Genomic DNA, 16,148 nt, shown 5'->3' with positions numbered 1-16,148 from the left:
TATATATAAATTGATATTTCAGTTCACATTAACTCTCACAATAACCCAAACTCAGTGAGCAACTCTATACTCGCACTATCCGCTATGCGTAGTCAAAGTCTGAATTCAGAAGCTTAAGAAGAGGCTGTTATTCTATCTAGTTATATTATCTAGCTAAGCTATTCTATATATTTTACCCTGTAATACATCTTCGTTTTTGTTAAAAAATATAAAAAAAAATTTAATTTCAAGCTTGTTGTTAAACGTCTTTGCTTTCCACCACTGGGGGATACCAGCTGTTCGTAAATGTACCATACATACTGACAATAAAACTACACTAAAATGTATGGCTATTGAAACAGTGATATTAACCCAATTGAATTCTCACCATAAGGCGTGAGAATTGTTTTGCCCAAAATGTATGATAGAACATTTGGCAACAAATAGATTTAAATTTAGCTTTGTTAGTGACTGGCTTGTACACACTTAACAACAAAGCCTATTGGATCGGGAGGTGCCTTTGAAATGAACTGCTATTAAACGATCTACAACTATTTCATCGGTTTAGTATGCAGAATATATCTACGTTGTTTGGATTACTGCAAATTATTTAGGGGGGGGGGGGGGACACAGCTTCCACACGATGGAACCAATATAAGCCGTCAATATAAACGTCATCTACGTTAAGCTATAGTGAAGTGGTCTGGCTTTATTATATTTATATGTATACACATAATATATTATATATAAACGGTTCTCCAGCAGCGTTTATATTAACAACTTGTGTTAAGGCATCATACCATGCTATTTACCAATGCTTTTTTTTTGTTATTGCAATAACAATAACAAAATGTCACCTTCCGAAATATCAATGTTGACCATGTCAGGTCAGTAGGCTAAGCATCCGTTAAAAAAATTCATAGCCACGTTCTCAACTCCCTTCCCAACTTCCAAACAGGTTCCATAGATTGTAATTAACGCTCTTCAACGTGGGCAAATCAACTTCAACAGAACCTTGAGATTATACAAACTGCAGACGTAACTTTACGATGTACATTTCTGTTTTTCTAACGCACATAACAGAGCTTCTCACCCTTCCTGATCACATACAATACCGTGCAAGTACCTTTCGTTTGTTGCACTTAATTTTAAGCATCGATACGTGTCAGATACGTTCTATGCAAGGCAAAACCACGTAAAAAATACAAATTTGAAAATATTATGAAAGTAGCGACGATGCAAAAACATTCGAGAAAAACGTGCCAATGATGGTATAGTGCAGTATCATCGAAATTGATCGACAATCTATATCAAAAACCAATGACCATGTTCAACTTGAAAAATATTTAATTTAAATCTAAAGATTATCTAATGTTCCAGAACAATGAAATGTTAATAAAAAAGACTTGTCGCCGTTATCCGTGGGGCAATCCCTGCTTCGACTTAACGACAGGAAGGAAAAAATCGAACACGTTAATTATAAATTACAGAACAAAGCAGCTTTAACAGAAAAATTTACACTTCAATTCTGTGACTAAACATTTTTTAATTTTTAAGCGATGTTATCGGTTCGTGGCTACGACTCTAATGCAAAAAATCTTATGTATTTTCACACAGTCAAAAATGTGTAAGTGCGACCTGTGGAACCTACATTAGTGAGCGGGAGAAAACTCACCGTGCATTTCTTGCACGGAGCCCCACAGGCGGCGCACTTCGGTGCCATAGCAGCTAATCGGGTATCGCAGTCTTTTTCTAAAAAGTCAGCTACAACGCTGTCTGCCTCTCGCGCCTCTGTGCGTAACTGTTCAAGCCGACCGAAGACGTTCTTTTTCTTAAGAGCCTGTAAGAGAACCAGCAGACGAAAGTTACAAGCCTTTCAATGTTAAATGTGCGATTTCTTGAACCTAAGTTGACCTGAATTCGTTCAATTGCGAATTTTAAAGAAAGACGATTTTCTCTAAGTATTCTACCTCAACGCACACACAGTTCTCATGGCCATATAATGATCTTTAAAGCCGGTTTATTTTATGGAAATTGCGCATACATTCTACCTTTTCTGCGGCATGATTTAATGCGAATAAAACACGATTTTTGCTAACTGTTGCGCCCTCTGTTTCTTTAGGCGGTTGTTCCAATAACGGCAAAACGTGGACAGTGAGTGCCTGTATAAGTTCCTTCAGCTTCTTTTCAGATTCCTCTGTCTTACGTAGACCGGTTACACTCAGCGGAGTTCGATTTTCGGAGGAACAGGTCGACGACGAATGACTATCCGTTGACTTTTTTCTCTGATGAGATTTGCTGGATCGATCGTCCTGATTTCTTCTATGTCGTCTAGTCTTTGCGGACTGACCGAAGATCCTTGATAGCAACCTACCTTGTAAAACAACGCAATCATTTAGATCTGAGTACTAGAAGGACGCTACACACGTTTCTAACATCTCCTACGACATCGCATTTCATATCTGTGTTACTATGTAGATCCATAGCACGAAGCCGATGTCTATTTTAGGTCTTTGCCTGAAGCTTCGTAGGTTATTAGTAGGACCCTGGCTCAACGACTCGTACCCTCTTGTCTTGCTTTCATTTTTATGTTGCGGCATTTGACGGTCCAAAAGGCCCAGTGGTCAGCACGCTGTGCGAACCTTGTTATCTGCGTAGAATTACTACTATTCATCTTCCATCGATTATCTAGATCCATGCAGCTTGGAGAAAACACGTGCGAGATTTGAAAAAGCGTTCATTCATATTTTTAGTTTTCATACGAATTCATCCATTCAATTAGTTATTATACATGGTGCTTTCCAGTCCATCGAACTATTCGAGATATGAATGAACCTTACTGTTGAGTTTACTTATTCTCTCATTGGCCCACATAACTTTCATTGAGAAATACATTGTTCAAACCAAATTTGTACCCCTCAGACGACGAGGAAAGCATTATTTCTGTCGGAAATTATCAAGCTCTACTTCAACTGCCAAGCTAGTTCGATGGGTCTTGATGCATTTTGTCTAATATATGAACCCGATTTCTGAGAAAAGTCAAAAAATTTTGGCAAGACAAGACGAATGAATGTTGTACTCTAGTTATTAAATAAATCCTATGCTTTAAATGGCTGTGCCAAGCACTGTAGGAGAATGCCACTGGTTGCGTTTTTTATTGCGTGTATTACATGCCAACCGCACAAGCGACAGTTTGTGTATGATGTACACCATATTTTCACTGAAGTGCTGCCAGAGTTTTTGGGCAGGTCTGTGAAAACAGTTTCATGTAATTCTGATCTGTTGTCTGTGCAGAAGTTCTCTGACGATCACGGAAAAAGTTCGGTACCTTGTCTTCTCTGTGGAATCTTATCATTTTCATTTGTGGCTGTATCAAATGAAGTTAGATCATTAGCTATGAGCGACGCCTTCAAGTACACCTTACGTATGCATAGTAGGTCCGCTGGAGAATGCGCATTATCATGTCACGTCTTCAGCACGGCTTCCAAGCCCGCGGTTGTAAATACTAAATTTCAAGCTACGAAACGAGAAAGTCTAGACTTTCAAAGTTTGTGGTGCAAAAACTTTGAGAGCCTAGACGCTCTTATAGATCGAAATAGGGGACGAACGTTTAAGAAGCATGCAGTTCCATACAGAGCTATGGAATATCTGTTTGTTCCATTAACCTCTATTTTGCTTTTTAGCTGAGCTTTAGTGGCCTTGTACTGTCAACGTAGACTACACATGATCCCTATGAGTTTCCATTAGTCGTATGCGACGTCCGAGTGCATATACGGCTTGCAGTGTTCCGATGTGGCGTTTCGCCACGTCGATGTTGCAGTTTCCTTTGGCGAAGGAAACGGCCTGCGTCTACATCCTCAGTGAGTTGTAACTTTGCTAGATATGCAAAAAAAATGTAGTAACGAAATTCAAAGACAGGTCTTTTGCAAGAAATATACACACACTAGGCATTTACGGTTGATTGGTTCTATACAACGACACCTTCGTTCTGATTAACTTCTATGCTTCTTTCGATGAATTTCCGTGCAGTTTTTTTTTTATTTGTGTACATTTCTAACTAGAATTTGATCAATTTCTCTAGCCGGATAGCGATGTTTCGAAGTATCATCATAGTGTAAAACATTGGTAGGATCAGCCAGACTGATTTCCTGACATGCTGATTTATAGGATGCTATGTGTCGATTCCTTATCCACACCGCTCTCAAGGAGATAAGTGCTCACGTGTATCATACTGGAGCCCATTTTATTTAAAGTCTTCTAAAAAAATTGCGCAAGTGTTGATGATGCCTAAAGTAACTTAAATTAAATATAGATTAAAACTAAAAATCTAAAACATTCAACGCATTGAATTCTATTTTTTTAGGCGAAAATGATGCTCTGGGTTCTCTAATTCTACAGGCCCTAATTCGTCAAGAAACTACCATGTTGCAACCGCACACGGGGCGCTAAATGGAATTCGCAGGTTGCGAGAAGCCATCTGCAGAATGAAAGGCTCGCCGGATCGAGTTCTAGTTTTGCAGCGATCAGCCACTCTATTCAGTATATTGAATCAATTGTTTATTGTCCTAACGAATAAGTTTAAGTTGTACAAACATATTCATTCTGTAACAGTGTTTAGCCATACATTGTCAGTTACCATTTCAAATATCAAGGGCACAACTGTCGATATTAAATGTTACTCAATTGAGGCAACAACAACTCAGCTCAGAATGGTTTAATGCAAAATTTCATTATAAAAATTTTGTGTTATTATGTTATAACATAATCTGAGGCGCTCTGACTTACGTAGACGCAGTACAGCTGATATCAAATGTTTACGTGCTCAAATGTATAAACTGTGGGACTATTGTAAAAATAGCGGCAAAATATATGTCTATATATGAGGAGCAAAGAATGCTTCTAGGCATACTTGAACTTGACTTCTGAACGACAGAGCGTTTAGAACTGGAATGATCGCATCCTTTTAGCACCGTGCTTACCGACTATGCAAGACAGACACAAAGATCTACTTGGGAGCTGGCTGAAACCAAAAAGGGCCGCTGAGGGGCTATTTTGGTGAGATCGAATCACATCTCATCGCTTCATATCAGATCTATTTTACCTTGACCCCTTATAAATTCGATCCTGAACCTCACACGATTTCAATTTTGAGACGGAGCTCGATCGCTGAACTTCTCCAGGACGCGTCCACAGCGCTAGAATTCACATGAGGATCGTTAGTTCGACGAAACGTACTTACTTAATCTTAATTAACGTTCGTTTATCCTTCGTTCTTAATTAACGAGCAAATATGAAGAGTGTCGTAAAAATTCTTAATTAGAAGATTTAAATAGAAGGGTAATATGTCAGCGTCTAAGAAAGCGTGTTTATGACACAAATATCTGTCAATTCATTCAGACGAAGAGTAGTACGACAGTGTCGCAAATTTGTACTAAATATTTTTCCGCGGGTTTTTCATAAATTTCATGCGATAATTACGTTTTATGTTTATTATTCGAGTCATTTAATGATATACGTTAGTCTTCCGGACGAGAACGGGTGGAACCTGCTGGAATTCTCAACTAGCAAGTCTATTTTTCTTTATGGTCTGCCCGAATTTTCCAGATTGCCGAAATCAAGCAGTACTTAATGTTGCCGTGCAACAGCATTGCTTTCCGCCGCCTCTTGTTTTCCAAAGTCCTTCCTTGTTTCAGCTCAGGGTCGATCCACGGTTGTCGGATTCCAACAAATTTTTTCATGGTATCAATGTGGGGGATTACCCAATGACTCTAAACTTCTACTACTTATTTGATGGTCAGTCCTTCTGTTTCACGTAGACAACTGGGAAAGTTGCAGTACCTCCTCACCTGCGATTGCGTAGTTATTGCTATAGTAATTTTTTTAGACTTTGTAAAAAAAAAAAGCAATTTAACACTTGCCTTTGGCTTCCTAGATTCATTGCTTGTGTTCATGATTCGTTTTCTACTGCGGACCCAAGCCTGTGCCTATCTACTTAGTTTCCCTCCTTTTTTATGGAACGAATTCTCCCATAAAAATGTACATATCTAAATGTTTGGCCATTACGTTACAACGTGACCGCTCCAGTACTTTTATAGGTCCCGTTCCAACGAAAACATATTTTCGTTAGTTTTAATTTGTTCGTTAAGTAGAAGACAAAATATGACTGGCACCTTCATTGTCATTTAATATTATCTACATTCAAATTTAAGAAAAAAACTCGGCCTTGAATTGTGAATTTTTTCCTGAGGTCGTCGGCATTCTCGTCTGTCATTTGCTCTTTGCCGTTTGTCGGGATCCCTTTGCTACCTACCATCGCTACAAGCAAACGCACGCGGTGTACGTCAGTAGCGCCTTCATTGGAACCTGAAGGTCAACTGAGCCCTAGCATGAAAGCAAATTCACTTCATTTCACATCAGACCAGCTTCACCTAGAGCCATGTGCGGCATCCTCTGCTTGACGAAGCCCTTCCTATTGAAGATGAAGTGCATAACTTTCTTGATAATTTTACAGAATCACACTTTTACAACGACAGTACGGGTTGACAGCATAACTAACTGAGCTATTGCTAAAAGTAAAGAGAGCGGGCTTATTAACGATAGCCCTACTAGGCATGTGTAAATTGCTCTTTGTACGCCGCTAAAAAAATAGAGGTGCTACAAGAAAATTTGCCACATTGAATTATGACAGCATCATTTGAAATTTTTTTCCATTTTCTAAAAAAAAAAAATCTAATATTGTTTGTATAAAATATTATTTGATTAGGACAAATATATTCGACAATACAGACCTGTAAATTCAAGTCCGCAGATCTTATCGGCGCACCGTTCCTGGCCACTTACAGCTGATGTTAAGAATATACCGGATAAGGAGTCTTGATGGTTTCGGTACAAATGAAAAGGCCCGCTCGTAAACGACTACCTGAAAAGCTCGTGCGACTCGTGTGTTTGAATGACGTGTATGAACATTACCATTGATGTAGATGCTGGTCTATAACTGTCAAGGAAATGCCTAAGAAATCATCTACGTTCCAGTCGTACGTATCACATTTTTGTTCGATTTCACGTCCTGTACCTTTATTATATGCGGTTCAGAGATAATCGTTGCTTCGAATTTTTGCAGTCAATAAAAGCTTATGTAAAATTTTACGTCTCATTCTTATCTAAGCTGCATCCCATCAAATGGCGTTTTAGTTTTAAGTGAATCTTGCCTTAGACATACACATTCTTTTATCGTCCACAAAAGCCCGACTTCCTTTGTTAAGAAATCCGCGATTTGCTAAGGAGAAAGAGATGATGGGGTTCGTTTAAAGCTGAATTCCGACTCTGGTGGGTATTCCTCAGCTGTCCGCCCGCTTTAGTTATGTCAGATAGTGACGCGACCCACTACCAGAAATAGAAAAATGAAGGCTAGATTTTAATTTTATTATAATTATTCAAATTGCGATTCGAAATTACTTATAGGCCTTAATTTTTGTTAGAATTACCAAACTGAGAGATATACTTCTACTTGAGGTGTCCGTAGAATCCGGGCACTTAGCGGTAGCAATGTGAAATGTCATTATAAAATAATTATATAAATCCCAAAAGACGTTCTTAAGGCCGGAAATCAGACATGGATTTGATTGTCAGGCGCGTAGACTAATGCACATCCTATATTGTGGGTGAATACGGGAACCTTTTGGTATCCGCCTGGCTTGCATCCAAATGTAAATATTCGTCAACTTCCCAAAATTTTACATTCGGTACTGGCGTTAAGCAGTCTTTGAAACAGCTCGCTCCTAGCGTAAAACGGAGCGTGCCTACTCCAGGCTTAGAGTCTAGAAGACTACGTCATGTGTCTCAAGCTTTAGTTAGAAAGCGCGATACCAAGAACGGTTGCGGAGACAGGTCAGGTTTCGATAACCTTTAGATCCAGATCAGTCCGTCAGTAATGCGATTAGAATTATTTGAGGAGTAGCGTTAACGGATAAAGCACTCACGTCTAAAAGTACGTAAGGAGCAGCTGTCTGAGTGAATATAAGTTCTTGTAAAAAGCACTTAGCTCGGTCCGCTAATCGTAAATTCACTTGCAGCAGATTGATATTTGGCTGACTTTGTTTCTTTTCTGTGTATTAACATAGTGAAAACATGGCCGTTTTATCAACTAATTAATACACGTGAGGGTTGTTACTTGCGGCCTGTGTATAGTTATGTCGGCTATGCACATTTGTGCAATATATATTTAAGTATACGTATATTTAGTACATTCATTCGGTATATTCCAGCACTGGGACTGGGTATCCAATGCTAATTGTAGTCCTCTGCGCCAAAATCCTGTCAACATATGGAGTGGCAATCGTTTTCCAAATCAATTTGAACTTCGGAAGAAGTCGTCTGATTGGCGGCATTTTATTTAGGTGACTTCGCAGAGATCAGGGCGTAACGGGGTCAATACAATTTTTTTTTACCATAATCTAATTTAGCTTGATCATAAGGGTGCGATTTGGACTTTCTTTGCTTAAAGTCATTCTTCGCGACTCCACATTCTTCTCTGGCCTTTGATATGACACTAACAGGGCTATTTCGAGGCTTCATTTAAAGAGCTATATGCACAATAATACGGCAGGGCGAGTTGCTCAACCGCTTCTCGTGGCCATTAGTGTTTATCAAGGGAGATGTTTGTCAGATTTTTCTGCATAGCATATACATACAATATAAACATATAATACTATTATGATAAGTATATATATTAATAACCTTTCCTTCAAATAAATGCAGATACACAATTTTGTAATTATCCGGTATCTTGTTCTTTCACATATTTCCTTCAAGTGAAACGTTAATAATGCGACATTCTAAAGCGATAGTCAGATTCTGATTATCGATCCCAAGCAGCATTACAAATAACAGAATATAAGAATCAATGCTGAAAATATAGTTAGACAGAAGCATCGTTAAGCGAAAAAAAGCTTACAAAGGAAATACGGCAGAGAAAAACGCTTATGATATAACAAACGTTAAATCAGAACAAGAATGTATTGTTGTTTTTATTTTAAACAATTTTGCTCTACGGGGCAATCTAAAAAACAGCTTGTTCAAATCACAAGTAGCAGGGAGTGTCCGTCAGAAGTCTCTAAGCTTGACACTTGTTCCAACCTGGCTACCTGAAGGCATATTTTTTGATACTATAAGGAGATTTGCACTTTTCCCCAAGTATAACATTGCGTTTTGTTAGCGAAATGCTCAAGAATGCACCTTTTGTCGTCATTCTAGTTATGGCGTAGAACTAAGACTAACTAATATTATTACTAAACTGTACACAATGTGACCGTAGAGATGTAGCAACCTTCTATTCTGAGTGATTTCCATAATCTAGAAAAGGCCTTGAATATGGGTATTTTATCATTTGTATGTAGCACCCAATCATCAACAGTAAAGTTCCATTTCTTAAACATCGTTTTGAAAAACTATAATTAATAACTGTATTCAAATGTTTTCGAACATGCCAACCGTTACAGATCGCCTAAGAGACCTTGTTTTATTACTTTGTACGTTGCTGCTTATAAAAAATACACTGTTGCTGGGAGACTTTTAGTGCAGCTTTTGACATACCATTATGCCGAAACGCACGTTGGGTTAGGTTTGGGGTACCTGCAGCTGAAATTCTACCAGCTTGTATAGAAAATGGCTTAATTCTTCTGTGTGTTTTATTTGCTATTTAGCACACTAGCCAAGAACAAGTGGGGCAACTCCCTGTACATTTCTAGGTAACTCACGCGAGTTACCTGGGCTATTACAAAGAAATCTAAGATGTCTAAGGACAATTAAAAGGTGGCCTAAGCCTTAGCAAATGTATATTCTGTTCAAGCTGCATTTTTTCGTGCTTCTTCCAATAAATTATAATTATATTTTTGGCTATTGTAATGACGTGACAACAGAGCTTAAGGGTTTTTGTTATTTCTCGCCTTGCCCTTTTCTTTTTTGGTTTTAGACTACGATTATTTATGCAAACACGAGCTATAACCAGTGGTAATTTGCATCTAATGAAATGTAGTAAGTACCACTTACTTTTCCCTGTTTTTAGGGATGTTGTCAATAAATTCCTGGTGCAACGTGTATAGACCAAGTATCTATCCCCAAGTATTTCAGCTTCATTCAACGAAAATGTACTTAAGGCGCAAAAGTAGATTCCAAAACTGCTTCTTCACACGCTTTTTAGCGCCGCCGTTGTCCTCTGCCGGCGTTTATCATTGCGCACACATGATCCGGCCTTCAGAGAGACGTACTCCTCCATCGTTTAAAGTCGATCTGTTCTTGCTCGACAAAGACTTTACGACCCGACATCGACCATTAGGACTGAAGGCGTCTGATAGAGTTCAACGCAACTCAGCTTACGGCAGCAACGATCGAAACGGATGTTCAGCGACCTTTTAAATTGTCTTGCTGCTTCCTGCCTAAACTATCCTACATTGTACCTATCGCTGCTACCTTTCATTGGTCGCAGCTTCGGGACTCAAGTAAAGTCACCAGTTAGAAGACCAGCTGGCTGGCTTAAATTCTCTGTCAGTAAATATACATGATTGGCATAAGATAGAGATGATTCTAGATTTTATACAGGAAACCTTCGAAAGTACAAATAATTTGAGGAAACTGTTCGGTATGCAGCTTATTGCACCTTAAAGAGGACCTGTGCAGTGTCGTTTATCCACATGCATACGTCAATATTACGGTTTTATTTATTCCCAGAATAATTTCTTAGTAAAGAGATAATTCTAGAAACGGTTTAAATTTTTGATACATATTCAAGTGATAACTACCAACTGCACATTTTCATAGTGACGAAAAGCCAGGACGTTACTTTTTTTCTAGATACATATCATCTCTGAGTGGAAACATACGGAGATGCGGACGCTTACAGTAATCCGGGCCTCGATACTGCGGTGGTACGATTATATACTGTAAATTTACTGATGCCAAGAAAACAAAAATTAGGTTAAAGTAAATATAAGATTCTCCTACTAAAGCTGCATGTCAAAGGTACCAACGAGACGTCACAGTACGTAAACTCTACTGTAACATCCTATTACACAAGCGCTTAGGATGCAGTGAATTTTCAGCTATTTAAGCAGGACATCTAGAATTACCTCTAAATTTTTCCAGTTCTACGTCCGACGTCGCCGTTAAACAAATTATAACATGACTAGTCTTGAGCACGAAACGGACCGTGTGTCAGTGCATGGATTCGCACCTAGACCATAACGTGCCAATGTTAGCATTGGCAGGCTCACTGATCTATCACGAGGACATCTATAGTTATTTCCGCAAGCTCCTCTATTATTGCAATTTCTGTGCTAGGTCGCAACGTTAATATAGCAGAGCCTGACTTTCCTATTGTAGCAGTAGACGAGTCAAGGTCTAATCCGGTCAACGATACTTCACTTTTATTTGCCCTGGCATCGCTGTATTGGGGACATTGTCTGATGCTTGCTTTACCGTGAGCAAGTTGTATTGTTTCAATGTAGCTTGCTGCAGCCAGCCGTCCTGTTTTTTTTTTTATTTGACCGATCTGGATTTTAAGTGAAATATCCGATCTAGTCTTTCTATAGCCGCAAGCAACTGTCGTTCGTCTAGAGTTGTCTCAACTCATAGTAGGATCACTTGGTTTTTTTAGGTACGAAAAAACGACCATCTGTCTTCCTCCCAATCTAACTTTAGATTTCTTCTCGTCGTTTGTCTGAATTGCTGGCGATAGGAACTCGATAATCTGCGCTGTCTGGTCACGTAACCTTCGACGGCACATACACGTGGCTGGCATTTGGGTCATGCCTTTCGCCGGCTGATTTCGTCCCTAGCTCACTTTGTACTCTATTCACAAATATGTACGGCACAGTTTTCAGCCAGTAAACTGATTTGCGGCAAGACTTATACTATGCAGCAGGTAGGCGTGGTAAAAATTCGAATAACTTCTAACGTGGTCGCATTCGAATGTAGCTCTCAGCTAAACGCTTGCCTTCAATCTCAGTCAAGGGCCAACGGGAAGTCGGCTTGTCCGTAAAGTTTAGGGGATCAACCTTGTAATAGTTTTGGCTGTAACAATCATTATGACGAAGCGGTACGGAATCATTAGTCTGCCGCTTGCTAGGTTCGACGAAACGTTAGCAGAGTGAAACATCTGTCATAACACCACATTCAGAATTCATTTATGTCGTTCCCTTGTCGTCTTCGGTACTGATCGAGTCTTGGACGGGAGTACATTTGACGTACTCGGGTGCACTAGGCACAGTCTCGATCATGTTCAGGTGGGAAACCTGTATGGTACAGATAGGTTGCCAGTAGCCAGACGCATTAGGCTCAAACGAACTTCATAAGCGTCCTTCACTTAGTCCAACCGTTTCAATTTTTTAACATACAAACTATTTGTATTTTCAGTTATTGCAGCTATGTGTAAAACGGTTTTCGGTGTGGAAAAACTTCGCACCGGGGAGCTCTCTCTCAGTATTCCGTATCCAGCCTATGCTTTTGTTCAAGGTCTACCAGCCATTCGTAGTTTCATCAATAGGATAGCATTGGCTTGCTTGTAATTAAACATCTGAATCTTAGCACGTTTCTTTGATATTTTAAGTTTAAGTTATTTCAAAAAAGTTGACTGTTAGCTCGTATCGTGCCCAGCTGGTCGACTCAATTCAACTCTTCTCGTCTCGGTACTATAAGCGCTGCGCACATGTTAATATCCCGCTCGTTTAGCTTGTGCTCCAATGAAGCCCTCGTTACGTTTCATTCTTAGATCCTCTGAATAGATTTCGCCTTTAATTGAATGGTCTACGTCAAGCGTGGCTTTGTACGATGCCCATTGCTCAACGTCTTCACGAAAGCTATCAAAACCTGAAGCAATGATTCTTTGTGTAAACTACTGCCAACCAGCATTTTTGAGTAATACCGATAACAAAAAACGACAGCCTTCGCATAGCTGTACCACCGCAGAGTAGTATTTCGAATATAAGGAAGCCCTTGGTAGCAAAGAGAATTTACGATTTTGTCGAGGAAAGGGCCAATGAGGCCTCCGGCTTACATGCCGCACCACTAATTTAATAACAACCAAACAGTGTTTTTTTGTGGACTATCAATTCTTTTTGCGGACAGCCTAAGCATTCTCGATCTACAAAAATGTACGGCAAACTTGAAAAAAATATCTGTACCGTCAGCTGTATGCGAAAAAGTACCGGAAATTGGCTGAAACCAATAATACTAAATAAGGACGCCCAATTAATCACCATCGGATGTTGTAAAAACCCATACGTTTGTATAGATATAGTCAGTTGTTTCTTTTTGGTGTCATTTTCAAGTTGCTACCGACCAGACTGCCAGACATAGAAATTGTGCAGTTTGCTAAAGCAGTCTATAATTTCATTTTTTAGTGATTAGTAATAAAGAAACCGATTTTATACAAAGCTGTAAAATAATGAGATAAATGTTTCTTTATTTAAGTTTCAATGAGAATAGCCATACAAAAATTCTTATAGTGTAAAAGAGTTTGGTCGTTTCGTAAATGGAAACGCATCCAAGCCCATGAAAAAAACAGCTCAGATCCCGAAAATACATATCATGGAGATGCGGTACATCACTTAGAACAGATCTCTTGAGCCCATTTGTTAACTGTATAAATAAGCAGATACCAACATGTATCACAAATTGTGTAGTTCAGCACTAGAAGCGTACCCTTTCGATACTCATACAGATCATAGTTGCCTTCTTTCTTAATTTATTATGTAGAATTTGCACTGCACAATGCCTGTTTTATATGTCACGTGTTCCCTTTTGTGTAGATAAAGATGTTTTCGATTTAATTTTCAATTTAAAATGCAGTGTGAGTGTAGAGCTGCGTGAGACAGCCAGGACTAAATTTACGTTCTCATTGGTAGTATACTTGGTAGTATATATCACTACTCAATCAAAATTGACTGTCATTTTGTTTAGTTGTTCCTACAATAACAATATACAATTCCATATGTTTTGAAGTGTTAGTGACAACCTCGTTCATTCCATGCATACATTACCATGAGTACATAACAAATCACAATGTTTATAAGTACAAAAATCACGGAGAACTTCATGCAACTTCGGCAGAATACATGACGAGAATTTAGTCCAGCTAAAAACTTCTCATCGCTTCTGTTACTTCCGCCATTTTTCCGATCTTATTAGCTTAATTGCTTTGATTTTGTCCCTTTATAAAAGCGCATTTGATCGCTGAAGAATAAAAATAGAAAAAATTGGTCGGAATAATTTCTGGCCGGGGCTAGCTATTGAATGAAATTATGGTAATAGGTGTTGTGCTGTGGTACTAATAGAAGGAAACTGGGCTGGAAAAAAACAGGCTGACGTCGAAACGTTACAGTTTCTTTTTCAAAATCGGTGCTGGGTGAATGACCATTAAGTTAGAATAGAATTCTCGCTAGGAACTCTGTAACGTCACAAAGTAAAAATTACCGGTTTGTCTTCAAGTTCACGTACAAATGTGTTTCCCTGCTCGGCGTAAATCATCTTTTAGTTGTTATTTACCTGTCATCTGACATATCGTGATCTTTGGTGTGTAGATGTAGTCAATGTCAGCCGAACTGCGGGTTTTCCAGTTTTCAGTGATATGCATATTCTATTGTTAGGAATTGAGTACTGTCTGAAAAATGGCGGTGGGTTAATTCGGTCACCCTGAGTGGGGAGAGTTAAGATACCCGTGGCTTGAAATGAGGCGTGCGTTTTAGCCCACGTCCTGCTTTTACGCGTCACAGTCATCACTGCTAGAGTCTTTGGTTTATTATAGTCATGTTATTGAGTGTAATAACATGACTATAATCAACCAAATCAAACATTTAAAAATATGTGATGTGACCATTTCTTTCTCAAAGACGAGACTTGACATGGTATTTTCGCTGTTACGAGCCACAACACAGCTAGCTCTAAGCTGACACCTAAAATCTACCACCGACATACCGTAGCGTTGCTAACAGATCAGCTCTGTTTTCTTTGTTTTTACTCTTCGTAATTTGCTGGAAGTCTTCATAGAATAACAAGCTCGAAAGCGTCGCCATAGCTAATATGCTAAAGAAATAACGAAGCGTATTCTTATTATGATATAGAATGAATTTTCTTTATTTTGCAAAATTTAATATTGTGCATTTAAACTAGGCTCCAGGGATATGATAACTAAATTACAGGGCTAAATTTAGATCGATGTGTCGTACACTAGATTTTGTAGAGCCTTAAACGGAAAGTATCCTAGCCCACTTTTCTCAACGTTGTTGCCATGATTGATAAAATTCGCTCATTCTAATTCGGTAGCACGTGTACCGGAGGCAGGAACGTATTGAAATGCGGTAGGACAGCGACAAATGGAAACATTTAAAAATTGACGTATGAAGGAAGTGCAAGGAAAACATGACGGAGCGCAGGTCCTTTGTGCGTTGGAACGTTGGGCATATGAACAGTTACTAACTGAGGTTAAAAGTTTGATTCTGAACGCAAGTTTGGCTTGCCGAAAAAAGTTATAAGTCGTACGCATAAAATGAACGGAAGCAAAGGCGTACGTGCGAAGAATCTAAGCGTATTGATTGATTCAAAAGCACTATGACGCGTGATGCATTTTTTGAGGTATTAATTAAGTCTGCGGTTTCTATAGTCTATTTGAATATTGATCGGCTATCGAATTCTACTCTGGTAAGGTTATAGATAATAATATAGCTCTATTGTATGACGTTGGTGTTGTTTTCGACTGTTTTGTCAATGCAATGTTTTCCTAATCGAACGCTTGTAATTAACCGAAGCGTTTTATGAGCACAGATGCTATTGGCCCCGTAACCGTCGTCCTTCCCTAATGCCAGCCCTCTCTCGGTGATTTTAAGATGGGCCTGTAAAGACCCCTGGGATTGGATCTGCCCAAAACTGGTTAGACTGTTCGGGCTTTTTATTGCACTCCATATAATCTGGCCCGGCCCCTGTCAAAAACTCATCCTATACAGTAGTGTTCTCGTCGCAGATCTCTTTATGATACTCGAACCCAATCAACTGCCACTATCGCACGAGGGAATAGGTATAAGAAGGCAAAGGATTTTATTTCTCAATCTCTGTTTCGTGTCCGAATCTACCTAGCTATAGTATAAAGGCTCCGTCATTGCTTCGTACCATGTCGACAAGTG

The 16,148-nt window shown here is 39.1% G+C and overlaps 1 protein-coding gene across 3 annotated transcripts in view; it reads right to left on the bottom strand.

Moving 5' to 3' along the window:
* Positions 1-2,826, bottom strand: part of LOC111251384 (uncharacterized) — a 5,228-nt gene extending 2,402 nt beyond the window's left edge. The window contains exons 1-3 of one of the 3 annotated variants that reach the window (XM_022807904.2): positions 2,545-2,826; positions 2,031-2,349; positions 1,631-1,819 (exon numbers count right to left, since the gene is read on the bottom strand). In XM_022807904.2, coding sequence (XP_022663639.1) covers positions 1,631-1,819; positions 2,031-2,349; positions 2,545-2,579 — 543 coding nt within the window. In that variant the 5' untranslated portion in view covers positions 2,580-2,826. The remainder of the gene's footprint in view (positions 1-1,630; positions 1,820-2,030; positions 2,350-2,544) is intronic. The other 2 variants (XM_022807903.2, XM_022807905.2) reach the window with 2 other exon arrangements.
* Between the last annotated feature and the right edge of the window lie 13,322 nt (positions 2,827-16,148).

Source organism: Varroa destructor, unplaced genomic scaffold (genome assembly GCF_002443255.2).
Source record: "Varroa destructor unplaced genomic scaffold, Vdes_3.0 BEIS01000005.1, whole genome shotgun sequence".
Classification (NCBI taxonomy): domain Eukaryota; kingdom Metazoa; phylum Arthropoda; class Arachnida; order Mesostigmata; family Varroidae; genus Varroa; species Varroa destructor.
This window is presented reverse-complemented; position numbering and strand designations above follow the sequence as displayed.